This window comes from Mauremys reevesii, linkage group 8, assembly GCF_016161935.1.
Source record: "Mauremys reevesii isolate NIE-2019 linkage group 8, ASM1616193v1, whole genome shotgun sequence".
NCBI lineage: Eukaryota > Metazoa > Chordata > Testudines > Geoemydidae > Mauremys > Mauremys reevesii.
In genome coordinates, this window is record NC_052630.1 from 28,357,320 (window position 1) to 28,379,019 (window position 21,700).

The window sequence follows — 21,700 nt, forward strand, 5'->3', positions numbered from 1 at the left end:
CCCTACCCCGTATTAAGTTTAATGAAAAGAAATGCTATTTTACAACAAATTTGCTAAGCTCATAGATGTTTCATTGCACTGTTCTCCTTACAGTAGTCCTAATGCAAGACGACAGATCTGCCTGATTGTGTTTCACATATCAGAATGTCATTTGCAATACTTAATGGCAGCCCAGCTCAGTCTTATGTAGTTATTTCTCTGAGATAATAGTTTTACAGATTCACTGTCAGGTTAAAAATCGTAATAAAAATAAAACCAATACACTTCCTTCACTTTGTTAAAAATAACACTTTCGGTTACCAAAACTAAACATTTTACAATTCTGATTTGCCCATCCCTGTTTATATTGCATAGTTATTTTTCATATGATTCTTCTCACTTGTTTTTTTCCTAGTCAGTTTCACATTTTGGCTCTCAGACACTAGCACACTGTTGTAATGTCCGAGTTCAAAATTGGGCAGGGGAATGTTTGTTTTAAAATCTGATCCTCATTACATTTTGTAAAGTAAATTTTGAAGTTTTGGTGCTTCATAGAGGACCGATATGCCCAGTTTTTGGACAACGAGGGAGAATTATAAGGGACAATGTGGACACTGTTTACTTTTTAAAAATCTGCTTTCCAGACTGGGCATCCAGCTGGTGGGATTTTCAAAGTCACTGTTGTATGATGCTGTACACACCCGGCACGGCTGCCCTCCCGGTTTCTAAATATTATTCCCCTTCACTCCAGCCAAAGTCACTCAAAACATGTTAGCATCCTTTTGTTTTCACCCAGGGCCTGCCAGGGCAGTACAGTGACCTCACGTGCACTTGAATGGATAGAAAATCCCCCCAAATTTGGCCATGATGTGGGGGAATTAGTCACTGATATTTTTAAAAGTGATATTAAAGCTGCTTTTCCCATTCGGTGCTTGCAGAAGTGAGGAAGAAGCAGAAAGGGTCAATTCTACACACACACATCAACTTTTTTAATGCTTGTGCAGGTGCAAATTGCCAACTGAGCCCCTCATCAGATGCTGGGTACTGTGGGGATTTTCAGATCTAGTTTTGGCTGCACCCAAGGTTGACTAAATTAGAAAAGATGCCTTTGTTTTTGTTTTAAATTCAATTAGTGAACATGATTTGAAACAGCATTCCACGCCTCATGTAGGCACAGTTCAAACCACACAAGCTGGTTGCTGTGTAGCCTGGAAGAAGCTTAGGTTACAGCCAAGACCAGCTAGCATGATTCGAAAGGTATTCACTAGGTGCTGAGTGGTGCTTCAAATTAAGTTGGCTAACTCGATAACAAATAAAAACGTAGTCTAGAAAAGGCCCAGATTGCCAGAGTGCTTAATCGGGGTGACCTGAGAACAAAAATGTTTTACATTTGTCACCTACACATAGGCTTCCAGAATAGCCCTTTTGCTAGGTTTCATTGGTCATTTTCGCCTCAGTGGCATCTCTGTCAGCTGCTCTGTGTACAGTGAGAGGACAAGATCAGAAACAAGAGTAATCACAGCCAACCCCAACAACTGCCGCCTCCAGCACTGGTTCAGTTTCAGTAGCTTTCTTGGTATGGACATATCAGAATGGAAGACCAATGAATTCCAAAGCATGCGTGTCAGCGATCACATGGGTGCCAAAAGTTTGATGGTACAACAAGATTGCCAGTGACGGACATAAACTGAATATACAATCAGATCACTTTAAGCACCTTGCCAGAGATCAATCCGAGTGTCTCTTGATTGCAAGAAGGCCATGTTCATTTGAGATTTCCCATGATGATGATTAGTGCTTAGTGGGATTTTCAAAAGCAACCATGCAGATTTTCTGGGGGTGCAGTGGGTTCACATAGCATATGATATGCTAGTGAGGCCTAGATACCCAGTTTTGAGCAGAGTAAAAACTGGTTATATTTAGACCTCTGGTGCACATGATGAGCAAAGACAATATTTGAAACTAGCTAGTTACGTATGTTGCAGTTATATTTTTCTTTGCACTTTTCTATGTTATAAGGTGTAATATCACCAGGACATCTTAAGGTGGTACCAAATTCCACAGGTTTTAGGACCAGATCTTGGCAGGGCTTTGCGTGTAGCACTCCTGTTAACACCCATGGGAATGCCATGCATAACATGGTTACAGATCTAAATTCTTAATATTCCACAGAGATTATTAGAAGAGAAGAATTTAGTGGGTCTTGTCAGTGTAGTATCAACTCAGATTATATTTTATTTTCCATCAGATTCCCCCCAGGATTAGACTGTACTGAATCCTCTCATTACATTTCAGATGCTTCCCAAAACCAGCGAACAGAAAGTGAGCCCAAGAGAAATTGCTGATAACATTTCCAGAAATATTCCTGAAAATGAATACATTGAGAAGGTTGAAATCGCTGGTCCTGGTATGGTGACTCTATTGTTGTACCTTCCCAGCATTTAAATTTGATGTTGCAGCTATTCTACCAAGTGGCAATAAAGGAGACAAAATCTAGTTTGATTATTTTTTAGCTTTATAAATAGAATTAACATTTGGATTACATTCAGTTTTGCCTGATTAATTTGGCAGCATAAAATCTGCTTACTAGCACTTGCATTAGAATCAGTGGGTGAAATCCTGGTCCCAGGGAGGTCAATGGGAATTTTTCCATTGGCTTTACTGGGATCAGGATTCCACCTTATAGGCTTCTAGGTTTTGTCCATAGTACAAAATCACCACCAAAATTGACACTCTTGTGAGAAAATGATTGGGCCTGGAACCCAACCCAAGCTATCCTCTCATCCTCAGAGGGAGATCGTTCCAGCTCAGAGCTAAGGCACAATGGCAGAGCAATGTGGAAAGTATGACACTGCTACTGCTCATGCTCTGAAGGAAGTGGAAGACTTCAGTCTCCTTGGCACTCACTCTGACGCCATTCATAAGTACTAAATAAAAGGAAGTATTTTGCAGATGGATGGGGAAGAGAATCTCTGTTAGCCCTGCAACTCAGTAAAATCAAAGCAGTGCCCAAATGTTCTGCAAGTCTGAATTTTTCTAAATGTGACACCGTGGTTTTAAATATATGGGAAGTGGTGGCACTTGTACATAGTAAAGCCTCATGTGCATAAGTGCCTACAGGATAACTCACTGGGACAGCTGTGAGTAATGTCACTTAGGTATACAAGTGTTTGCAAGATGTGTTTGCAAAACACCCCAAGATACGTTTTTTGTCAAATATTTCACTTTTGGGTTCACTCTTGATTACAGAAGCCCCAAAGAAGGTTATATACTTATCAGATCTTGTAGCATTTGATATGTATAGTTTAGACTTCTTTGCTTAATAGCAATTCGTTTGTGGAAAACAGTCTCTCATAACCTGGTAAATTAACTCTCTTTTTTCAGGGTGTGATCATGGTTTTTTTCCTGTTACAGAAACAAAAAGTTTATTAAGATGTTCTGAAGTTAGTTTTAAATACTGTATTTTCCTTATATCTAGGGAATTGTGAACTTTGGTACACAATTAAATGGCTTTCAAAAATAGTTTTACAGCACCAACTACCATTGTTTTTCCTCTAAAGGTTTTATTAATGTCCACTTGAGAAAGGATTTTGTGTCCAAACAACTGAGCAGTTTACTGGTGAATGGAGTTCAACCACCGGCTATGGAAAACAGGAAAAAGGTGTGCTAATAAACTTTCATTAAAGTCTCAGTACTGCTTTCAGTCCAATAGCAAGTGCTGATGAATGGTTCTGACCCTGATTTTGCTTGGTATGCATGTACTTTCTTGCTGAGCTTATAATGAAGCTTTTAACAAACATTCCAACTACAAATACACAGGTTATTACTATTTTAACAGTGGGCACTTCGGGGTTAGTCAGTTTGCAGCTGTTGGGGCAGCGGGGGAGACTTGGACTGACTTGGCAAGGAGATGTGGACGAAAAGCCTGAGGAGTGGAGACTGGGCTGTTTAGGGGAATGGGACATGGGGACATGGGTGGGGAAGAGACAGGAGAGGGACAGGTGGGAGGGAGCAGAAGGGGTCAAGCTTGGGAGGAACGGACAGAAGAACTTGTGTCCACTTGAGCACTCTCCCTTCAGAGCCTGCAATGAAACCCAAGATTCCTGAATCTCACTATTCCTTTTCTGTCAGCAAGTATCTGTGCAGACCATGGGCAAAGTGTATGTCTCATCCCCTCCTCGTGTGGTCCACATAGAGGACGTCAGCATACTATCGCTATCAGTTACTCAGCTCAAGTGGGAGAGGTCTGTGCAGTGGATCTAAAGGTTTCAGTCCTGCTCATGACCCATGTGGATGTCAGTATGATGCCACATGATGGAATTTCTTGTTTATTCAGTTTGCTGCTTTGAAAATCTAGGAAACTCCACACTCAAAAACTGTTAAAAGAAGGTTATTAAGGTTGCAAAGTCAAGTATTCAGAAGTTAAGAAATGCCAGAATAAAGGTTGCCTGTGCAATTGAATGCTGCCCTGAGAACTGTATTCTATCCTGGCCTGTTCCAGGGTTGTAGTTGTGATGCTAGGAAATTCATTTGTATCAGATTTTTCACAGGTGGACACTAATGCATGCTCTTTATTTTCTGAGTGCCTGGCATGACACCCTGAGTCTGATTTGCAGAAGTGCCAATCACTCTCAGCTGCAAATGAATTCAATGGGAGCTGTGCTTTGAATATATAAAGTCTTGTATAGTGTTATCTGTGCTGAAATATCACGCCCTAGTCATCTCAAGTTGGGCACTCAAATTTAGTGGAAACTTTTAATCTTAATCTCTCTGTGCCTCAGTTCCCCATCTGTAAAATGGGAATAATATCCCCTCCTTGCACATGGGTGTGGTGAAAATTGTTTGTGAAGCACTCAAATGCTATTGTGATAGGCGCCATAGAAAATCCCATGAGGAGATTAGAGTTCACACATTGAACAATGAGAAAACAAAATATTGAATAGCTTCTCATTAAATGAGCACCATCCATCCTGTGCACTGAATGAAGCAGGGATCCTGTATGTCATAATTAGGGCATAATTAGGGCATAATTAATCGCAGTTAACGCACACGTTTAACTCAAAAAAAAACCCCACCATGATTAATCGCATTGTTAAATAATATGTTTAACAATATGTTAAACAATTGAAATTTATTAAATATTTTTGATGTTTTTCTACATTTTCAAATACATCAATTTCAATTACCACTCAGAATACGAAATGTACAGTATTCACTTTATATTATTTTTATTACAAATATTTGCATTGTAAAAATGATTAACAAAAGAAATCGTATTTTTCAATTCACCTCATACAAGCACGCTAGTGCAATCTCTTTATCATGAAGGTGCAACTTACAAATGTAGTGTTTTTTGTTACATAACTGCACTCAAAAACAAAACAATTAAAACTTTAACAATGTAAAACTTTAGAGCCTACAAGTGCACTCAGTCCTACTTGTCCAGCCAATCTCTAAGACAAACAAGTTTGTTTACATTTACGGAAGATAATGCTGCCCACTTCTTAATTACAATTTAACCTGAAAGTGAGAACAGGCGTTCGCATGGCACTGTTGTAGCTGTCGTTGCAAGATATTTATGTGCCAGAGGTGCTAAAGTTTCATAGGCTCTTCATGCTTTGGCCATCGTTCCAGAGGACATGCTTCCATGCTGATGACACACGTTAAAAAAAAAAAATGTTAATTAAATTTGTGACTGAACTCCTTGGGGGAGAATTGTATGTCTCCTGTTCTGTTTTACCCACATTCTGCCATATATTTCATGTTATGGCAGTCTCGGATGATGACCCAGCACATGTTGTTCGTTTTGAGAATACTTTTACTGCAAATTTGACAAAATGCAAAGATATCAATGTGAAATTTCTAAAGATAGCTATAGCAGTTGACCCAAGATTTAAGAATCTGAAGGGACGAGGTGTGGAGCATGCTTTCAGAAGTCTTAAAAGAGCAACACTCTGATGCGGAAACTACAGAACCCAAACCACAAAAAAGAAAGTCAACCTTCTGCTGGTGGCATCTGACTCAGATGATGAAAATGAACATGCATCAGTCTGCACTACTTTGGATCGTTAATGAGCAGAACCCGTCATCAGCATGGACGCATGTCCTCTGGAATGGTGGTTGAAGCATCAACAGACATACGAATCTTCACCGCATCTGGCACATAAGTATCTTGTAATGCCAGCTACAATGCCTGTTCTCACTTTCAGGTGACATTGTAATTAAGAAGTGAGCAGCCTTATCTCCCGTAAATGTAAACAAACTTGTTTGTCTGAGCAATTGGCCGAACAAGAAGTCGGACTGAGTGGATGTGTAGGCCCTAAAGTTTTACGTTGTTTTGTTTTTAATGCAGTTTTTTTTGTACATAAGTTCAACTTTCATGATAGAGATTGCACTACAGTACTTGTATTAGGTGAATTAAAAAATACTATTTATTTTGTTTTTTACAGTGCAAATATTTGTAATAAAAAATAAATATAAAGTGAGCACTGTACACTTTGTATTCTGTGTTGTAATTGAAATCAATGTATTTGAAAGTGTAGAAAACATGCAATAATATTTAAATAAATGCTATTCTATTATTGTTTAACAGTGCGATTAATCGCAATTACATTTTTAATCACTTGACAGCCCTAGTCATTATGTAATTAAAATCTGTGTCGTAATGTAAATGCACACCAAGTCTGACCTCAAACCTGGCATTTCCTGATTTCTGAGTGCTTGACTTTGCAACATTAATAATTTTCTTTTAACAGTTTTTATATGCAATATATGTATAAAATCTCTGTACATCCTTCTTGTTTGTTAAATGATCCTCTTTTACATAGCATTGTATAAGTTTCCTGGGGGTGCAGGGGTCTGTGCCAATGGATCTGATTTTCAGGATTGGGCCTAAAAAGGGTGTTTTTTGCTCTGAATTGTTTGCCGGAGTTTGGAGCTAAAAGCCACGTTTAGAGTTTGACGTGCCAGGTCACTGGGTGGTCATTCTATTTTTTTAAACCTATCCTATGCTGTGTAAAAGAGGAACATTTATTTTTAATTAGTAAAGATTTGTTTGTAGAATGTAAGTAGGGATGCAGATAATTTTCATAGGCAAAAATATGATGCAGCCAGAAGAGTTCTAGATATTTGGTGCTGATTTGAAAATCAGGCTCTAAACTATAAAATGACTGCGGTTATACACATGCAGAAAATTGAGCTTGCCCAAATGGCCAGTTGTAATTGACCATTTGCCACATGCAAATACATCACTTGTGTATGCAGTCATGATGACTCCACATATCCATGAGGCACGTATCCACAACTTTGAAAATCTCACCCTGAGAGCAGGACGTCGTACAGTGCGGCATTTAATAATGTTTCTCCCTCTCCATTTGTTGCCCTGTCCAAGGTGGTGGTTGACTTCTCTTCCCCTAACATTGCCAAAGAGATGCATGTTGGTCACCTGCGCTCGACTATTATTGGAGACAGCATGTGCCGTCTGTTTGAGTTTGTGGGCTATGATGTTCTGAGGTGAGCAGTGCTGGACTTGGGACACAAGTTTGTTCATCTCGACTTGTACAAGTGCACCAATGATGCCTGGCTGTATGTTCTAGCCACCCTTGGTATAACTTAAAAATACATCATAACCAATACACCGAGTGTATTAGCACAATTCGGTATTACCCCCACATCCCCCAGCAAGCCATGTGACTGAAAAGCTCTAATCACCCTTCCCCTGCCAACAATGTTCAGCCTGTTTTAGTTCTGATTTCTCGTATGATGCATAATTTTGTTTTGCACTCTCTAATTGTTGTCCAGGTTAAACCATTTAGGAGATTGGGGCACCCAGTTTGGAATGCTCATTGCTCACCTCCAAGATAAATTTCCAGATTTCCTGACTGTTTCACCCCCCATTGGGGATCTCCAAGCTTTTTACAAGGTATTTTAGCTAATATGTCCACTTGTTCTCCTCTTACTTTTAAGCGAAGTAATAATTCAGAACTGTTGTGAATGACCAGAGTAACATTGTTGAAACAAAATGAATTTTAACTGGATATGTTAAAGAAGTAAATAATTGCTTTTTGTAGTTTATGAAATACAGGTATCTGATCTCAGGAATTGTATACTGGTTTAATAAAAGTAATTTGTTACCCTCTCCATTAAGCCACACTGCATTCCTTCCACCAAATAAATAATTGCTTTAAAGTGTCAGAAATACTGATTTGCATAGGAGAGAAAAGACTTTTTCTTACGTATGGTTTTTAACCTAGGAATCCAAGCGGAGATTTGACACAGAGGAAGAATTTAAGAAGCGAGCCTATCAATGTGTGGTCCTACTACAGAGCAAAAGTCCAGACTTCATTAAAGCATGGAAACTGATCTGCGATGTATCTCGGAAAGGTAACAGTTAAAATTAGTGTCTCTTTCTTTAAACCAGTGTTTGTTTTAAGTGGATCATTTTATGTTGATCTGAGACACAAGTTATTTGTTGGGATAAAAAGGAGCAATATAGCTGAGGAAGGTTTGTGCCATAGAACTCCACCATACATAGAATCATAGACTCATAGACTTTAAGGTCAGAAGGGACCATTATGATCATCTAGTCTGACCTCCTGCACAACGCAGGCCACAGAATCTCACCCACCCACTCCTGTATCAAACCCTAACCTATGTCTGAGCTATTGAAGTGGTTTAAAGACTTGAAAGTGCAGAGAATCCTCCAGCAAGTGACCCATGCCCCACGCTGCAGAGGAGGGCGAAAAACGCCCAGAGCCTCTGCCAATCTGCCCTGGAGGAAAATTCCTTCCTGACCCCAAATATGACGATCAGCTAAACCCTGAGCATGTGGGCAAGACTCACCAGTCAGACACCCAGGAAAGAATTCTCTGTAGTAACTCAGATCCCACCCCAGCTAACATCACATCACAGGCCATTGGGCATATATGTTCCACATTTGGATTCAGAATTCACTTAGAATGAATACATCCGCACTTGAAAATCTTAGGATCCTCAGATTTGCCCCAAACAGCTTTATGGATGTTGCCCTTAATACTGTCTGGAAGAGTGGTTTTGAAGACTTAGCACCAATGACATTAGCACCAATGTAGAGTGACACGTAAGTATTATGCTGATTGATGCTCATCAATCATTTCCAAACAAAATGTCTGACCCTCATTCTTTCCTGCACCTCTGTTTAACAACCTGTTTTTCAGAAGCAGACAAAGAGAGAAACCCTTCATCTCTTTCTGACAGCTTGTTGAAGTGTTTATGCTTTTACTGGATAGTATAGTATTGCTGTGGCCTGTTTTATTTATTAAATGTTACTTACCTTTGTAATATGGCATTCTGTCCAATATGGCTCAGAAATTGAAGGTTTTGCCATATTGCCTTAGTATCTGAGTACTTCCCAGTCACTGATGAATTCAGCCTCCGCCCCCCCAAGGTAAGGAAGTACAGTAACTCCATTTTACAGATGGGACATGAGGCACGGTAAACAAGTGACATGCCCGTGGTCACAGATTGCAAGAGAGCTGGAACTGAACCCAGATCTCTTGGTTCCCAGGCTAAAGGCTTAGTCTCAGGATCATCTTTCCTCTCATTTCAGTCATATTTTAAGGGGCCTATTTGCTTCGAGTCTTAAACATAGTCAGTCAAAATCTTGTACGTGTTATTTTTTTATAGTCCTGTCTGTTTTCTCTACTCAGAGTTCCAAAAAATCTATGACTGCTTGGACATTAAACTAATAGAGAGAGGGGAATCATACTACCAAGATATGATGAAAGATATTGTGCAAGAATTTGAAGAAAGAGGTAACATGTTCCTTAACATTGTCAAAAAATCAACAATTGTATAGTCACCACTTCTTTTTCAGTTTGAGAGAGTTAATTTCCACTAGTTTGTTTAGAGACACTTTCAAGATTGATGTTCCCCAGATTAGACACTGCCTTTCATCCTCTCTTGTCTTTCCCCTCCATTATATTTTTGACTAGAAAATGCTCCCCTGCTGAGTGACACAGGCTATTATTCTTGTTTTTGTCGTTCAGAAAGGTCTGGGAATTTGGGGCCCTGATGCAAAAATGCATTAGGAGTGTGTTGGGTCTATATTGGGAATTACCAGGAGCTAGAATGTGGCATTACACATATTTATGTTCGATACAGTTAAGCTAGTCAAGTAACACTGTAACATCGAGATGAACCAGCACCTTAGATTGGTCATAATTAGTGGGGGGCAATTCTTTCCATAGTAAAACTTCCGAGGGCCTACTCCAGCCAGGCTGGGGTCCTGTGACACAAAAAACATTGTGAAGTGACGGACACACTCAATTCCCATCGACTGTATTATTGTCATGAAAGAAAATGGGGCACAAATAATTTACAGGCTCCCTCTCCTAAAAGTCGCCTTTTCAGATTTCTCCCTGGTCTTAGCAATACTTAATCTCTATCCATCCATAGGCCCCAGCTAGCCACACTTATAGGTCGCTTTTGAAAACCACTGAGTTATTGATCGCTATTGGTTTCCACATGCTGCCTCTTTTGTGGTGTTTTTTCCTTTCAAATCTCACTTTCTAAACACCTTCTTCACTGTTGCACTAGTACATCAGGATACCAACTTACAATGGTTTTAAAATCAAGCTAGAACTCTCTTAATAATAGCCTATTATTTCACCAGCAAAACTAGATTTGTATAAATCTATGTGCTCTTTGCAAATTATGATTGGTGGTGTGTGTTTGTTTTTAAGAAATCAAGCATTTAATGTGATCTGCACAAAATGGGTAGAGTTGTCTTTCAAGAATGTGAATAGATGGGAGCAACTGGTTTTCACAAGCTTTAGAGCAGTGTTTCCCAAACTTGGGACACTGCTTGTGTAGGGAAAGCCCCTGGCGGGCCGGGCCGGGCCGGTTTACTTGCCGCATCCGCAGGTTCGACCGATCGCGGCTCCCACTGGCTGCGGTTCACTGCTCCGGGCCAATGGGAGCTGCTGGAAGTGGCGGTCAGTATGTACCTCAGCTCACGCTGCTTCCAGCAGCTCCCATTGGCCTGGAGCACCGAACCGCAGCCAGTAGGAGCCGTAATCCACCGACCCTGCGGACGTGGCAAGTAAACAAACCAGCCTGGCCTGCCAGGGGCTTTCCCTACACAAGTGGCGACCCAAGTTTGGGAAACACTGCTTTAGAGCATTATCACTTCTTACATGTAGCATCTAACAAGGTGCATATTTCTTCAAATCTCTCCTGAATGCTTACCCTCAAATGACCTCTTTCCCTAGGACTTGTACAGATAGATGACGGGCGGAAGATTGTGTTTGTCCCAGGAGGCTCTGTTCCTTTAACAATCATGAAGTCAGATGGAGGTTTCACATATGATACATCTGACTTAGCTGCTCTTAAGCAAAGGCTATTTGAGGAAAAGGCTGATATCATTGTTTATGTGGTGGATAGTGGGCAGGTGAGTACCCAGACCTCTGCTTTGTTGTTCAGTCAGTCACTAGATACTGCTCTAGCCTAGAGGACAGGGGCTAGAAGGTGTTACGACATGATGGCTATTTATTGGCCCTTATGTGAAATTATTTGATAGTTACCGTCCAGTTCCTGATGGGCTGTGCAGGGCCGCCTGAGGGGCGTGGGGGGCAAGTGGGGCAATTTGCCCCAGGCCCCGCAAGCCCTGGCCCGGTGGCGGTCCAGGTCTTTGGCGGCGGGGGGCCCTTCAATCACTCCGTGTCTTCGGCGGTATTTCGGCAGTGGGGGGCCCTTCAGTGCTGCCGAAGACGCAAAGCGACTGAAGGGCCTCCTGCCGCCAAAATGCCGCCGAAGACTCGGACCGCCGCCGGGTGAGTACAAGCTCTGCAGCTCCCTCGCTTTGCCCTAGGCCCCCTGAATCCTCTGGGCGGCCCTGGGGCTGTGGGCCAATCACTGAATTCGCCACCACAGTTTAGACTTGTGACGATCTCAGCAGAGCCCAAGGATTTAACACTCGGGGAAACTAAACCATCTGCACATCTAGGTCAGTGCTGAATCTGAATGGCTGGAGAGAGTGAGAAATCTGCACTGTCACTGCTCATGCATTGCCTTATCTGTGGAGTCTTCAGAGCTGTCCGTTGAGTACCTTTCACCAGCATTTACATTCACTTAAATGGGAACTGTAAAATGCAGGCGGTGGTGATGTCCTTGTCACACTCTCTTATACCGAGAATTGGGGAAGGATCTTTAAAAGTATCAGGCATTGATACTCTCTGAAAATCAAAATAGTCTGTAGAAACTGATGAGAGTAGTGGTTCATCATTACAAGGGTCCTGTGCAATGAGTCTAAAGGTGATCAGTTAAGGGAAGCTTTCTTTTTCCTTGTAATAGCACTCTTGGTACAAAAGCATTTTACAGTATTTATACCAGACTCTTAATGGGAAAAAGACAATTGGAAAATGCAGCTGACAACTGCTTTTGATTTTCCTATTCCTTTGCAGTCAGTGCACCTGCAGACAGTATTCGCAGCAGGTCAGATGATTGGCTGGTATGACCCTGCCGTGACCAGAGTAGTCCATGCTGCATTTGGAGTGGTACTGGGAGAAGATAAGTAAGTTAAATGAATCGCCCATTTCGTGGTACATTTAATGGATGCTGTGATTATACTCTGTCAGGCTGTCTCAGCATCAGACAACACAAAAAGAAAAGAAGTCAGATCATATTGCAGTTTTCAGGGTCAGATTCCAGTAGACTCTGAAATACGTTTGAGACATATTCTTGTATGGGGACCTAACAAACCGGGAAGAATTAGTAGGGGAAGCAAAAGTGGATGGGAACCTGGGAGGCAGTGACCATGAGATGGTCGAGTTCAGGATCCTGACACAAGAAAGAAAGGAGAGCAGCAGAATACGGACCCTGGACTTCAGAAAACCAGACTTTTGACTCCCTCAGGGAACTAATGGGCAAGATCCCCTGGGAGAATAACATGAGGGGGAAAGGAGTCCAGAAGAGTTGGCTGTATTTTAAAGAATCCTTATTGAGGTTGCAGGGAAAAAAACATCCCGATGTGTAGAAAGAATAGTAAATATGGCAAGTGACCAGCTTGGCTTAACAGTGAACTCCTTGCTGATCTTAAACACAAAAAAGAAGCTTACAAGAAGTGGAAGATTGGACAAATGACCAGGGAGGAGTATAAAAATATTGCTCAGGCGTGGAGGAGTGAAATCAGGACGGCCAAATCACACTTGGAGTTGCAGCTAGCAAGAGCTGTTAAGAGTAACAAGAAGGGTTTCTTCAGGTATGTTAGCAACAAGAAGAAAGTCAAGGAAAGTGTGGGCCCCTTGCTGAATGAGGGAGGCAACCTAGTGACAGAGGATGTGGAAAAAGCTAATGCACTCAATGCTTTTTTTGCCTCTGTCTTCACAAACAAGGTCAGCTCCCAGACTATTGCACTGGGCAGCACAGTATGGGGAGGAGGTGACTAGCCCCCTGTGGAGAAAGAAGTGGTTCGGGACTATTTAGAAAAACTGGATGAGCACAAGTCCACGGGGCCAAATGCACTGCATCCGAGGGTGCTAAAGGAGTTGGCGGATGTGATTGCAGAGCCATTGGCCATTATCTTTGAAAACTCATCGGGATTTGGGGGAGGTCCCGGATGACTGGAAAAAGGCTAATTTAGTTCCCATCTTTAAAAAAGGGAAGCAGGAGGATCCGGGGAACTATAGGCCAGTCAGCCTCACCTCAGTCCCTGGAAAAATCATGGAGCAGGTCCTCAAGGAATCAATTCTGAAGCACTTAGTGGAGAGGAAAGTGATCAGGAACAGTCAGCATGGATTCACCAAGGGCAAGTCATGCCTGACTAACCTAGTTGCCTTCTGTGAGGAGATAACTGGGTCTGTGGATGAGGGGAAAGCAGTGGATGTGTTGTTATTCCTTGACTTTAGCAAAGCTTCTGATACGGTCTCCCACAGTATTCTTGCCAGCAAGTTAAAGAAGTATGGGCTGGATGAATGGACTATAAGTTGGATAGAAAGCTGGCTAGATCGTCGGGCTCAACGGGTAGTGATCAATGGCTCCATGTCTGGTTGGCAGCCGGTATTAAGCAGAGTGCCCCAAGGGTCGGTCATGGGGCCTGTTTTGTTCAGTATCTTCATTAATGATCTGGAGAATGGTGTGGACTGCACTCTCAGCAAGTTTGCAGATGACACTAAACTGGGAGGAGTGGTTGATACGCTGGAGGGTAGGGATAGGATACAGAGGGACCTAGACAAATTAGAGGATTGGGCAAAAAGAAACCTGATGAGGTTCAACAAGGACAAATGCAGAGTCCTGCACTTAGGACGGAAGAATCCCATGCACTGCTACAGACTAGGGACCGAATGGCTAGGAAGCAGTTCTGCAGAAAAGGACCTAGGGATTACAGTGGACGAGAAGCTGGATATGAGCCAAGAAGGCTAATGGCATTTTGGGCTGTATAAGTAGGGGCATTGCCAGCATTTCAAGGGATGTGATCATTCCCTTCTATTCGACATTGGTGAGGCCTCATCTGGAGTACTGTGTCCAGTTTGGGGCCCCACACTACAAGAAGGATGTGGAAAAATTGGAAAGAGTCCAGCAGAGGGCAACAAAAATGATTAGGGGGCTGGAGCACATGATTTATGAGGAGAGGCTGAGGGAACTGGGATTGTTTAGTCTGCAGAAGAGAAGAATGAGGAGGGATTTGATAGCTGCTTTCAACTACCTGTAAGGGGGTTCCAAAGAGGATGGATCTAGACTGTTCTCAGTGGTACCAGATGACAGAACAAGGAGTAATGGTGTCAGGTTACAGTGGGGGAGGTTTAGGTTGGATATTAGGAAAAACTTTTTCACTAGGAGGGTGGTGAAGCGCTGGAATGGGTTACCTGGGGAGGTGGTAGAATCTCCTTCCTTAGAGGTTTTTAAGGTCAGGCTTGACAAAGCCCTGGCTGGGACGATTTAATTGGGGATTGGTCCCACTTTGAGCAGGGGGTTGGACTAGATGACCTCCTGAGGTCCCTTCCATCCCTGATATTCTATGAAAATGCAAATATCACACAAGTACTTGCACTTTGAAAATTTGCTTTACATGTTGACATCTGAAATAATGAAATAAAGTTCACTTATTAATGAGTTTTTTGCATGTCTGCTGTGACTGTCTTTCCATATATTCTGTTACTATTCTATAAAAGTGCACAATTTTTCTGGAATCTAAACAGATCAAGTTTTTGGGGTGTTTTTTTTAAAGCCACCTCTCTTTCCATCCCAAACCAACTACCTCTGCCCTATTTTCATTTGAGAAAATTCTGTCTTAAAAAAAAAACCCAGATTTCATGTAAATTAAGTTCATGTATGTCTAAACTAACATTGCAAACCAATGTTTCATTATTTGTTGGTAAAGAAACTGCAAAATAAGACATCTGAATTTATTTTCCATAAGAAAAATATTTTATGTATTATCCTGGCTCAATCATACTACCTAGATTGTGGATTTAGATTACATATTGTTTGACAAGATTATTCTGTCTACTCCTTAGCAAATGTGTTTATAGCTTGTGTTTCTGTTTTGGTAATTGGGAACACCTTTACCACAGAATTGTCCTGTAGGATTCTTTCTGTGAAGGGGATATATAGCTAATTCCAAATTTTTTTTACAATCCTGTTTTATCCTTTTGCTACAAATAGAAGTATATGTGGCCCACAAGAATCACAAACTAATTCCAGTATGGCTTGAAATTCCATGTCTGTTTTTCGCAGCTTCACATTGCAGTATTGTGACTCTGTGTCACAAGGAACATATCGCATAGCATGTTCAAGTGTTGTACTGTGGGTCGGTGCGACTCCACTCTAAGCTATGTTCTCTGTCTCCCTCTTTTTGGTTGGTGAAGGGATGGTTTTTGTTTCTCCTTCACCTCCCCCATCTCCCTCGGGCTGCATGGATATTGAAAGGGATCCCAGTGCCCTATCTCTAGGCCAGATACTTATCACTCCATCTCAAGCTCCTCTTGCTTCTTTTAGGTGATACTGCAATCAGACCTATGCATTCTGCAAGCGCTCCGTGTAGCTGAGAGTCCACACGCTGTCTCCTTGCTGTTGCATTTCACTATTAAAATAGGGGGAAATATTTTGAGCTGACAATTTTTGTTGCTCTGATGGTACAGGAAAACTGTCCTACACATATGACTGACACCCTGGCCAGCCAACTGTAAACCTTCTTTTTTCTCCAATTAGTTTTATTACAGTTCCCATCTGCCCTTATAGATGCACCAGTTTGATGCCTGTTTTATACGTTTTAACTCAGGGGCCATTGGAATGTGCAGCTGACTCTATTGGACTATTGAGAAATGTGGGCCACCCAAGTAATTGTAAGATTTAATTCTGCAGGAGCTTGTATATAATGCTGATTGTGACCCGGGGGGTTTCTATTGAGCCAAGCAGGATTTTTGTCAATGTGCTTTCAGGAAAAAGTTCAAAACTCGTTCAGGGGAAACAGTGCGGCTCATTGAGCTACTGGAAGAGGGGCTGAAACGATCAATGGACAAACTGAAGGACAAAGAGCGTGACAAGGTAATTGTGATGGCTTACTTTCCTTCTTGGAAACAAGTAGGTGGTGAGTTTCATCATGTACTGGCTGCTTCTGCATAATGGATCCAAGGGGAATATATACAGAGCAGGACTTTCCCCTCCATCACATTGGCTTATTTTCAGTGTTACCATTCTACTGCATGTTGTGATTAGCAAGCAGCTCTCTTTTACGGCCTGGAATTGTTCTTGACGCCAGTAGGAGAGACTCTCCACCTCTGAAGCTCTTAAATTTCCCTGCACTGTGGAGAAGACACTGATGCTAATTCCTAATGGATTTAGTGCAATTCTGGGTTAATCATAGCTCATTTGAGCTGGCAGGATTGCACTGCAGCCAAAGCCTCAGCACTGGCTGGACATGGTAGTTTTGAAACATGTAGTGTCTGGGGGGCTTGTCTGCATGGGGAAGGGGAATTTAGTGGGCAGGAAGCTAAGGTGTGAATTGAAAACACATTAGCTACTCTGCACTTAATCCCAGTGGGGACATGCTGAATGCCCTTGGGCAGTTTAGCTTAATGCATTTCTCAAATGCCTTAAGCTACTATGCAAGAAGACTCCCTTACTGTGCACAGTAAGAGGGTCCATATGTGTGCACTAGGTACTCTGCACTCACTACTGTCAGCTTTTTCCTTTTGGAATATTTATTGCACAGTTGGATCCAGGAGAATAAATTAGGATATTAAAGCTTCCAGTGCTGAAAGCATTTACTGTAATCATCCCCGCACCCCTTCTTGCTCTGCCTGAAGCTAGTGCAGAATGCTGAGCAACCTGCTCTTCGGGAACAGCTCAGAATCTGAGTTGTCGGAGACTGTCCCAGCATGGTGCCAGGAGCCTTTTGGGAGAGCAAAGATTTTTAATAGGGAAAAGGGTGAGATATGAGCAAGGTTTAGAAGGGGGCAGGGTGTGAGATGAGTAGGAGAGACAGAGCCAGCAAACAGGCAATTGAGGTTGATAAGCAGCTCCAGGACTTGATCCTGTTGTTTGGGACAGAAATTCTCTTGCCAGCAATAGGTGGGGGAGGCTAGTTAGGTGAGGAGATGTCACAGGCCATAGAAGAGCAGGAGCAAAGATCGATACACTAAAAATTAAAATGAATGTTCAGTCCACCAGGAACCCCATCTTAGCACTCGCAGAGCTGCTATACCAGTGTCAGCAGTGGCCACCTGGTGGAAACAATTTAAAAAAAGAGGTGAGGCAGGTCTGAGTGAGAGAAGTTCCTGCATTGTAAAACAGCGTTAAATCTCCACTGGTGAGATGCAATGGAGGGAACAGCTGATTTCTTAAAGGTCCAGCAGGTGGTGGTAGAATACAGGGGGTAGCCGTGTTAGTCTTTAAGGTGCCACCAGACTCTTTGTTGTTTTTGTGGATACAGACTAACAGATTTATTTGGGCATAAGCTTTCCTGGGTAAAAAACCTCACAAAAGCCTATGCCCAAATAAATCTGTTAGTCTTTAAGGTGCCACCGGACTCCTTGTTTTTTTGGTAGAATACAGAACACTCAATGCAGTTTTCCATACAGTGCAGCCTTTGTTGCCTCAGTGAGCAAGGATGTATGTTGAGACAGTTAACTTGATTCACTTGCTTTGATGTGAGCTCCAATATGGCTCAAACCTTTCCTCTCTCTGGATTGCCTCTGTGGCATATCTACTGGAATCTCTGCATGATTAAACTCCTACGGGCTGTAGCTAGTTATTTGCTAAGTTGTTGGAATTAAAGCAGGTCACACATGAGACTCCATGATCGCAAAGGTATAGAATTCTATCCGTGCCTGAATTGTGGGCAAGTCACCGTCTGATTTCAGTATGAGTGATCCTGTGTTACAACCAGGGCTTTGGAGCGGAGCCCAGAGCTGGAGCACAGACCAGTAGGTTTTTGCCTGGAGCTGGAGCGGAGCAATTCAGAAATTTGATTGCTCCAAATCGCTAGTTACAACAGCCTCAAAATAGCTTCAAAAATGTATAGCACGGCAGTTTGCTCTTGCATAGCCTTCAGCTGTGTTGCCTTGTTACATACTGTATTCCACTATGTGAGGTGATCTAATTTTGAAGAGATCCTCATTTTCTGGAACATAAGTCAGAACTTTCAGACCATTCTGTTATGCTGATGGGGGAAGAAGGATGCCCTTTAGAATATAGGAGATCATGCTAAACTGTTCCTGTACTCTCTGAGGTCAGTCAGACTGGGGCAGAATACTGATTTACAGTTACATGGCATTTTCTGCCTTCCAAAGCACTTTATCAACAGTGCAGCTTCACCACTAATTAGGTGGGGGGGGGGGCACAACCAGCTGGCATTTTGGTTAAAGGCACTGGGCCCAACCACTAATTTTGCTGTCCATGCACACACGACAGGGCCCCAGTTTTAAGTGGCACAGGAATAAAACCTGCATGGGACCTCTTTGGCAGCAGGAAATATTGTGCTGATCCTGCTGCATTTCCTATCGCATAGAGCTGGAAGGGACCTTGAAAGGTCATTGAGTCCAGCCCCCTTCCTTCACTAGCAGGACCAAGTACTGATTTTTGCCCCGGATCCCTAAGTGGCCACATCAAGGATTGAACTCACAACCCTGGGTTTAGCAGGCCAATGCTCAAACCACTGAGCTATCCCTCCTCCTAGAGCTATAATCTAGGTGTCCACCTTGTAGTAAGCCTTGATGAAATAGAAAATTCACTTAAGGGATAAGGACATTTAGCTGAACAATCATCAGTGCTTTGAAATAGGTTCTTACTAGTTAATTTCCCTCTGGAAAAAGCAGTCAAAGCCCATGAGTTGACCGTGTTTTCCCCCAGCATGTTACTTGGCTGGTGCCTCTAGAATATTTCCTGCTGAGGCTTTTCCATTTCTCTGGGTTTGTGGTGAAGCAAATGCTATGTAGGGGACAGAATGGTTACAACTTGTTTGTTTGGGGTTTTTTTTGGTCTTCTATAGGTCCTAACTGAAGAAGAACTGAAGGCTGCCCAGACATCAGTTGCTTTTGGCTGCATTAAATATGCTGACCTCTCCCATAACAGGATGAATGATTACATCTTTTCTTTTGATAAAATGTTGGATGACAGAGGAAATACAGCTGCTTACTTGCTCTATGCCTTCACTCGAATCAGGTAGCGCAAGAGTATTTTGGTCGCTTTAAGACCTAGTTTAAAATGAGTTGTCCTTTAGATTGCAAAAAGTGTAATATGTCTATGCTACCTTTTATTAACTAAAAATAACAGAATTCATGGGGGAATCTCACTGTGGTCTCCCTTGCTCGCCTGACGCTTACTCAAAAAAAAAATATTATTTGTGTTTGGGGCCTTAAGCCTGTTTCATTTTGTGTCCCGAGCTGCTTGCCCTGATGACATCTTTAAATGCCCTAGGAGAAGTCTAGCTGGAGCCCTCTGAAAAGCTCTGCCTTGCTTAGTGTAAAATATCTACCCTGCTTCATAACAGCTTAGCCTGAACTCTGTGCTGGGCTGAAACGTCTTCTCCCTTGGTAAATGTGTTACCAGTATTATCAGGTGGTGCATGCTGTGATCTACGCCCCATATGTTCTGAGAGGGCATGGAAGTGGACCTCCTCCTTGGCCAGTCACTGCAGGCTGTCCTGCCAGCTGGAGGGAGAGCATATCTAATTTTTCTAGCAGTGTGGCCATTGTCTTGTTTTCTGCCTTCATGTCTAGATGGAGCCTACTTAGTGAACATGTTCAGCTTCCTCCCTCAGAAGGGGCAGGTCTGTTTTCGGTGCACATGCTCCAGCAATGTGTGGAGTTTTCCAGGCAGGCATCTCTGAGTGACATTACAGGGTAGAGCTCTCTCCCAAATGAATATTTTTATAGGTTTATTAATAATTACATAGCCCACTCTCACAAGGGAACTGTGCACCACCACCTCTTTTGAGTACATGTCCCTGCTTCTCTCTCCCATCTGTTACTGCTTTCCCTCTTTTTTTCCACTGCCCCCACTTGAGCCTCCAGGCTTCTTCCCACATCAACGCCTGGTCACCTTTTAAGCTTCTCATCCACTCTTCCTCTTGACTGCATGTCCAGCCCCTTGCTGCTTCCATGCACTAATGCCTCCACCCCGTGCATGCCTCCTGCATTAATTGTCTATGTTCTTGCAATGTACTGAATATTTTTCTGTGCGGTTCAGGCTGTTTTCTAACATCCGTTTAAGTTACCACTCCGTAGCTAGAGCATTCAAAGCAGAACCCCTTTGCTTTCAGCCCTTCAATCCTGTTGCAAAATTCCATACATAAGTATGACCAATGCTGGGCTGGTTTTTTTGTCAGATCTATAGCACGTCTGGCCAACATTGATGAAGTGATGCTGCAGAAGGCAGCTAGAGAAACAAAGATATTACTGGACCACGAAAAAGAGTGGAAACTGGGCAAGTGCATTCTGAGATTCCCTGAGATTCTGCAGAAGATTTTGGATGATCTCTTACTACACACACTCTGTGACTACCTCTATGAGCTGGCTACCACCTTCACAGAGTTCTACGATAACTGTTACTGTGTGGAAAAAGACAGACAAACAGGTGAGTACAGCCTTTAAACTTGCTTCCAGCGACCACGTCTCTGTGAGGTTGTAATTGGAGAATTCTAATGATACAATTGATCAGGTTTGCACCAGCATTCCAGGCTGAAAGGTCGTCATAATATCCAGGAGTGGGGAGTCTTAATTTTGTGTTAAGGATGCTGCTACTACAGTAATTCTTGGGTGCAAGGTAACTAATGCACAAGCATGTCAAGGCAGCTTTTTGTTGTTGTTTCTGCAGAGCTACTGCTAATAGTAAATAATATCTAGTTTTTATGACAAGTGTTACTGATTTTTATAAACAGGTGCATGTCTTGGCCTATTCAAATAATAGAGCTGTTGCTGTGTTTGAAGGAGGGCTGTCTGTGGCCCACGTTGACTGCTTTTTCTCTGCTTTATAGAAGACTCAACAGATCCCCTTTATGTTTAAAAAAGAAATTTATCATATATATAAAAGCAGCCTCCAAGTGCGCAGAATACGTTTAGTTTTCCAAGTGCTAGCACACGTAGCAAAACTTTCTCGAGTAGAGAAGAAAGTGGGTATTAGTGGTCATCTCTCGTGAAAAGTGCTACTTGCTGTACCTCTTGGGTGTATTAAATAGTGCATTTTTACCAATCCCTTTTAGTGTAATAGAAGCTACATAATTCTAACTGTACTACATCATGGAAAC

The 21,700-nt window shown here is 42.3% G+C and overlaps 1 protein-coding gene across 2 annotated transcripts in view; it reads left to right on the forward strand.

The window, feature by feature from the left end:
* RARS1 (arginyl-tRNA synthetase 1) overlaps positions 1-21,700 on the forward strand; it is a 33,487-nt gene that overhangs the window by 11,475 nt on the left and 312 nt on the right. For both annotated transcript variants that reach the window (XM_039483567.1, XM_039483568.1), the window contains exons 4-14: positions 2,275-2,386; positions 3,540-3,640; positions 7,370-7,491; positions 7,780-7,900; positions 8,232-8,361; positions 9,666-9,770; positions 11,229-11,407; positions 12,420-12,529; positions 16,395-16,500; positions 19,445-19,617; positions 20,783-21,030. In XM_039483567.1, coding sequence (XP_039339501.1) covers positions 2,275-2,386; positions 3,540-3,640; positions 7,370-7,491; positions 7,780-7,900; positions 8,232-8,361; positions 9,666-9,770; positions 11,229-11,407; positions 12,420-12,529; positions 16,395-16,500; positions 19,445-19,617; positions 20,783-21,030 — 1,507 coding nt within the window. The remainder of the gene's footprint in view (positions 1-2,274; positions 2,387-3,539; positions 3,641-7,369; positions 7,492-7,779; positions 7,901-8,231; positions 8,362-9,665; positions 9,771-11,228; positions 11,408-12,419; positions 12,530-16,394; positions 16,501-19,444; positions 19,618-20,782; positions 21,031-21,700) is intronic.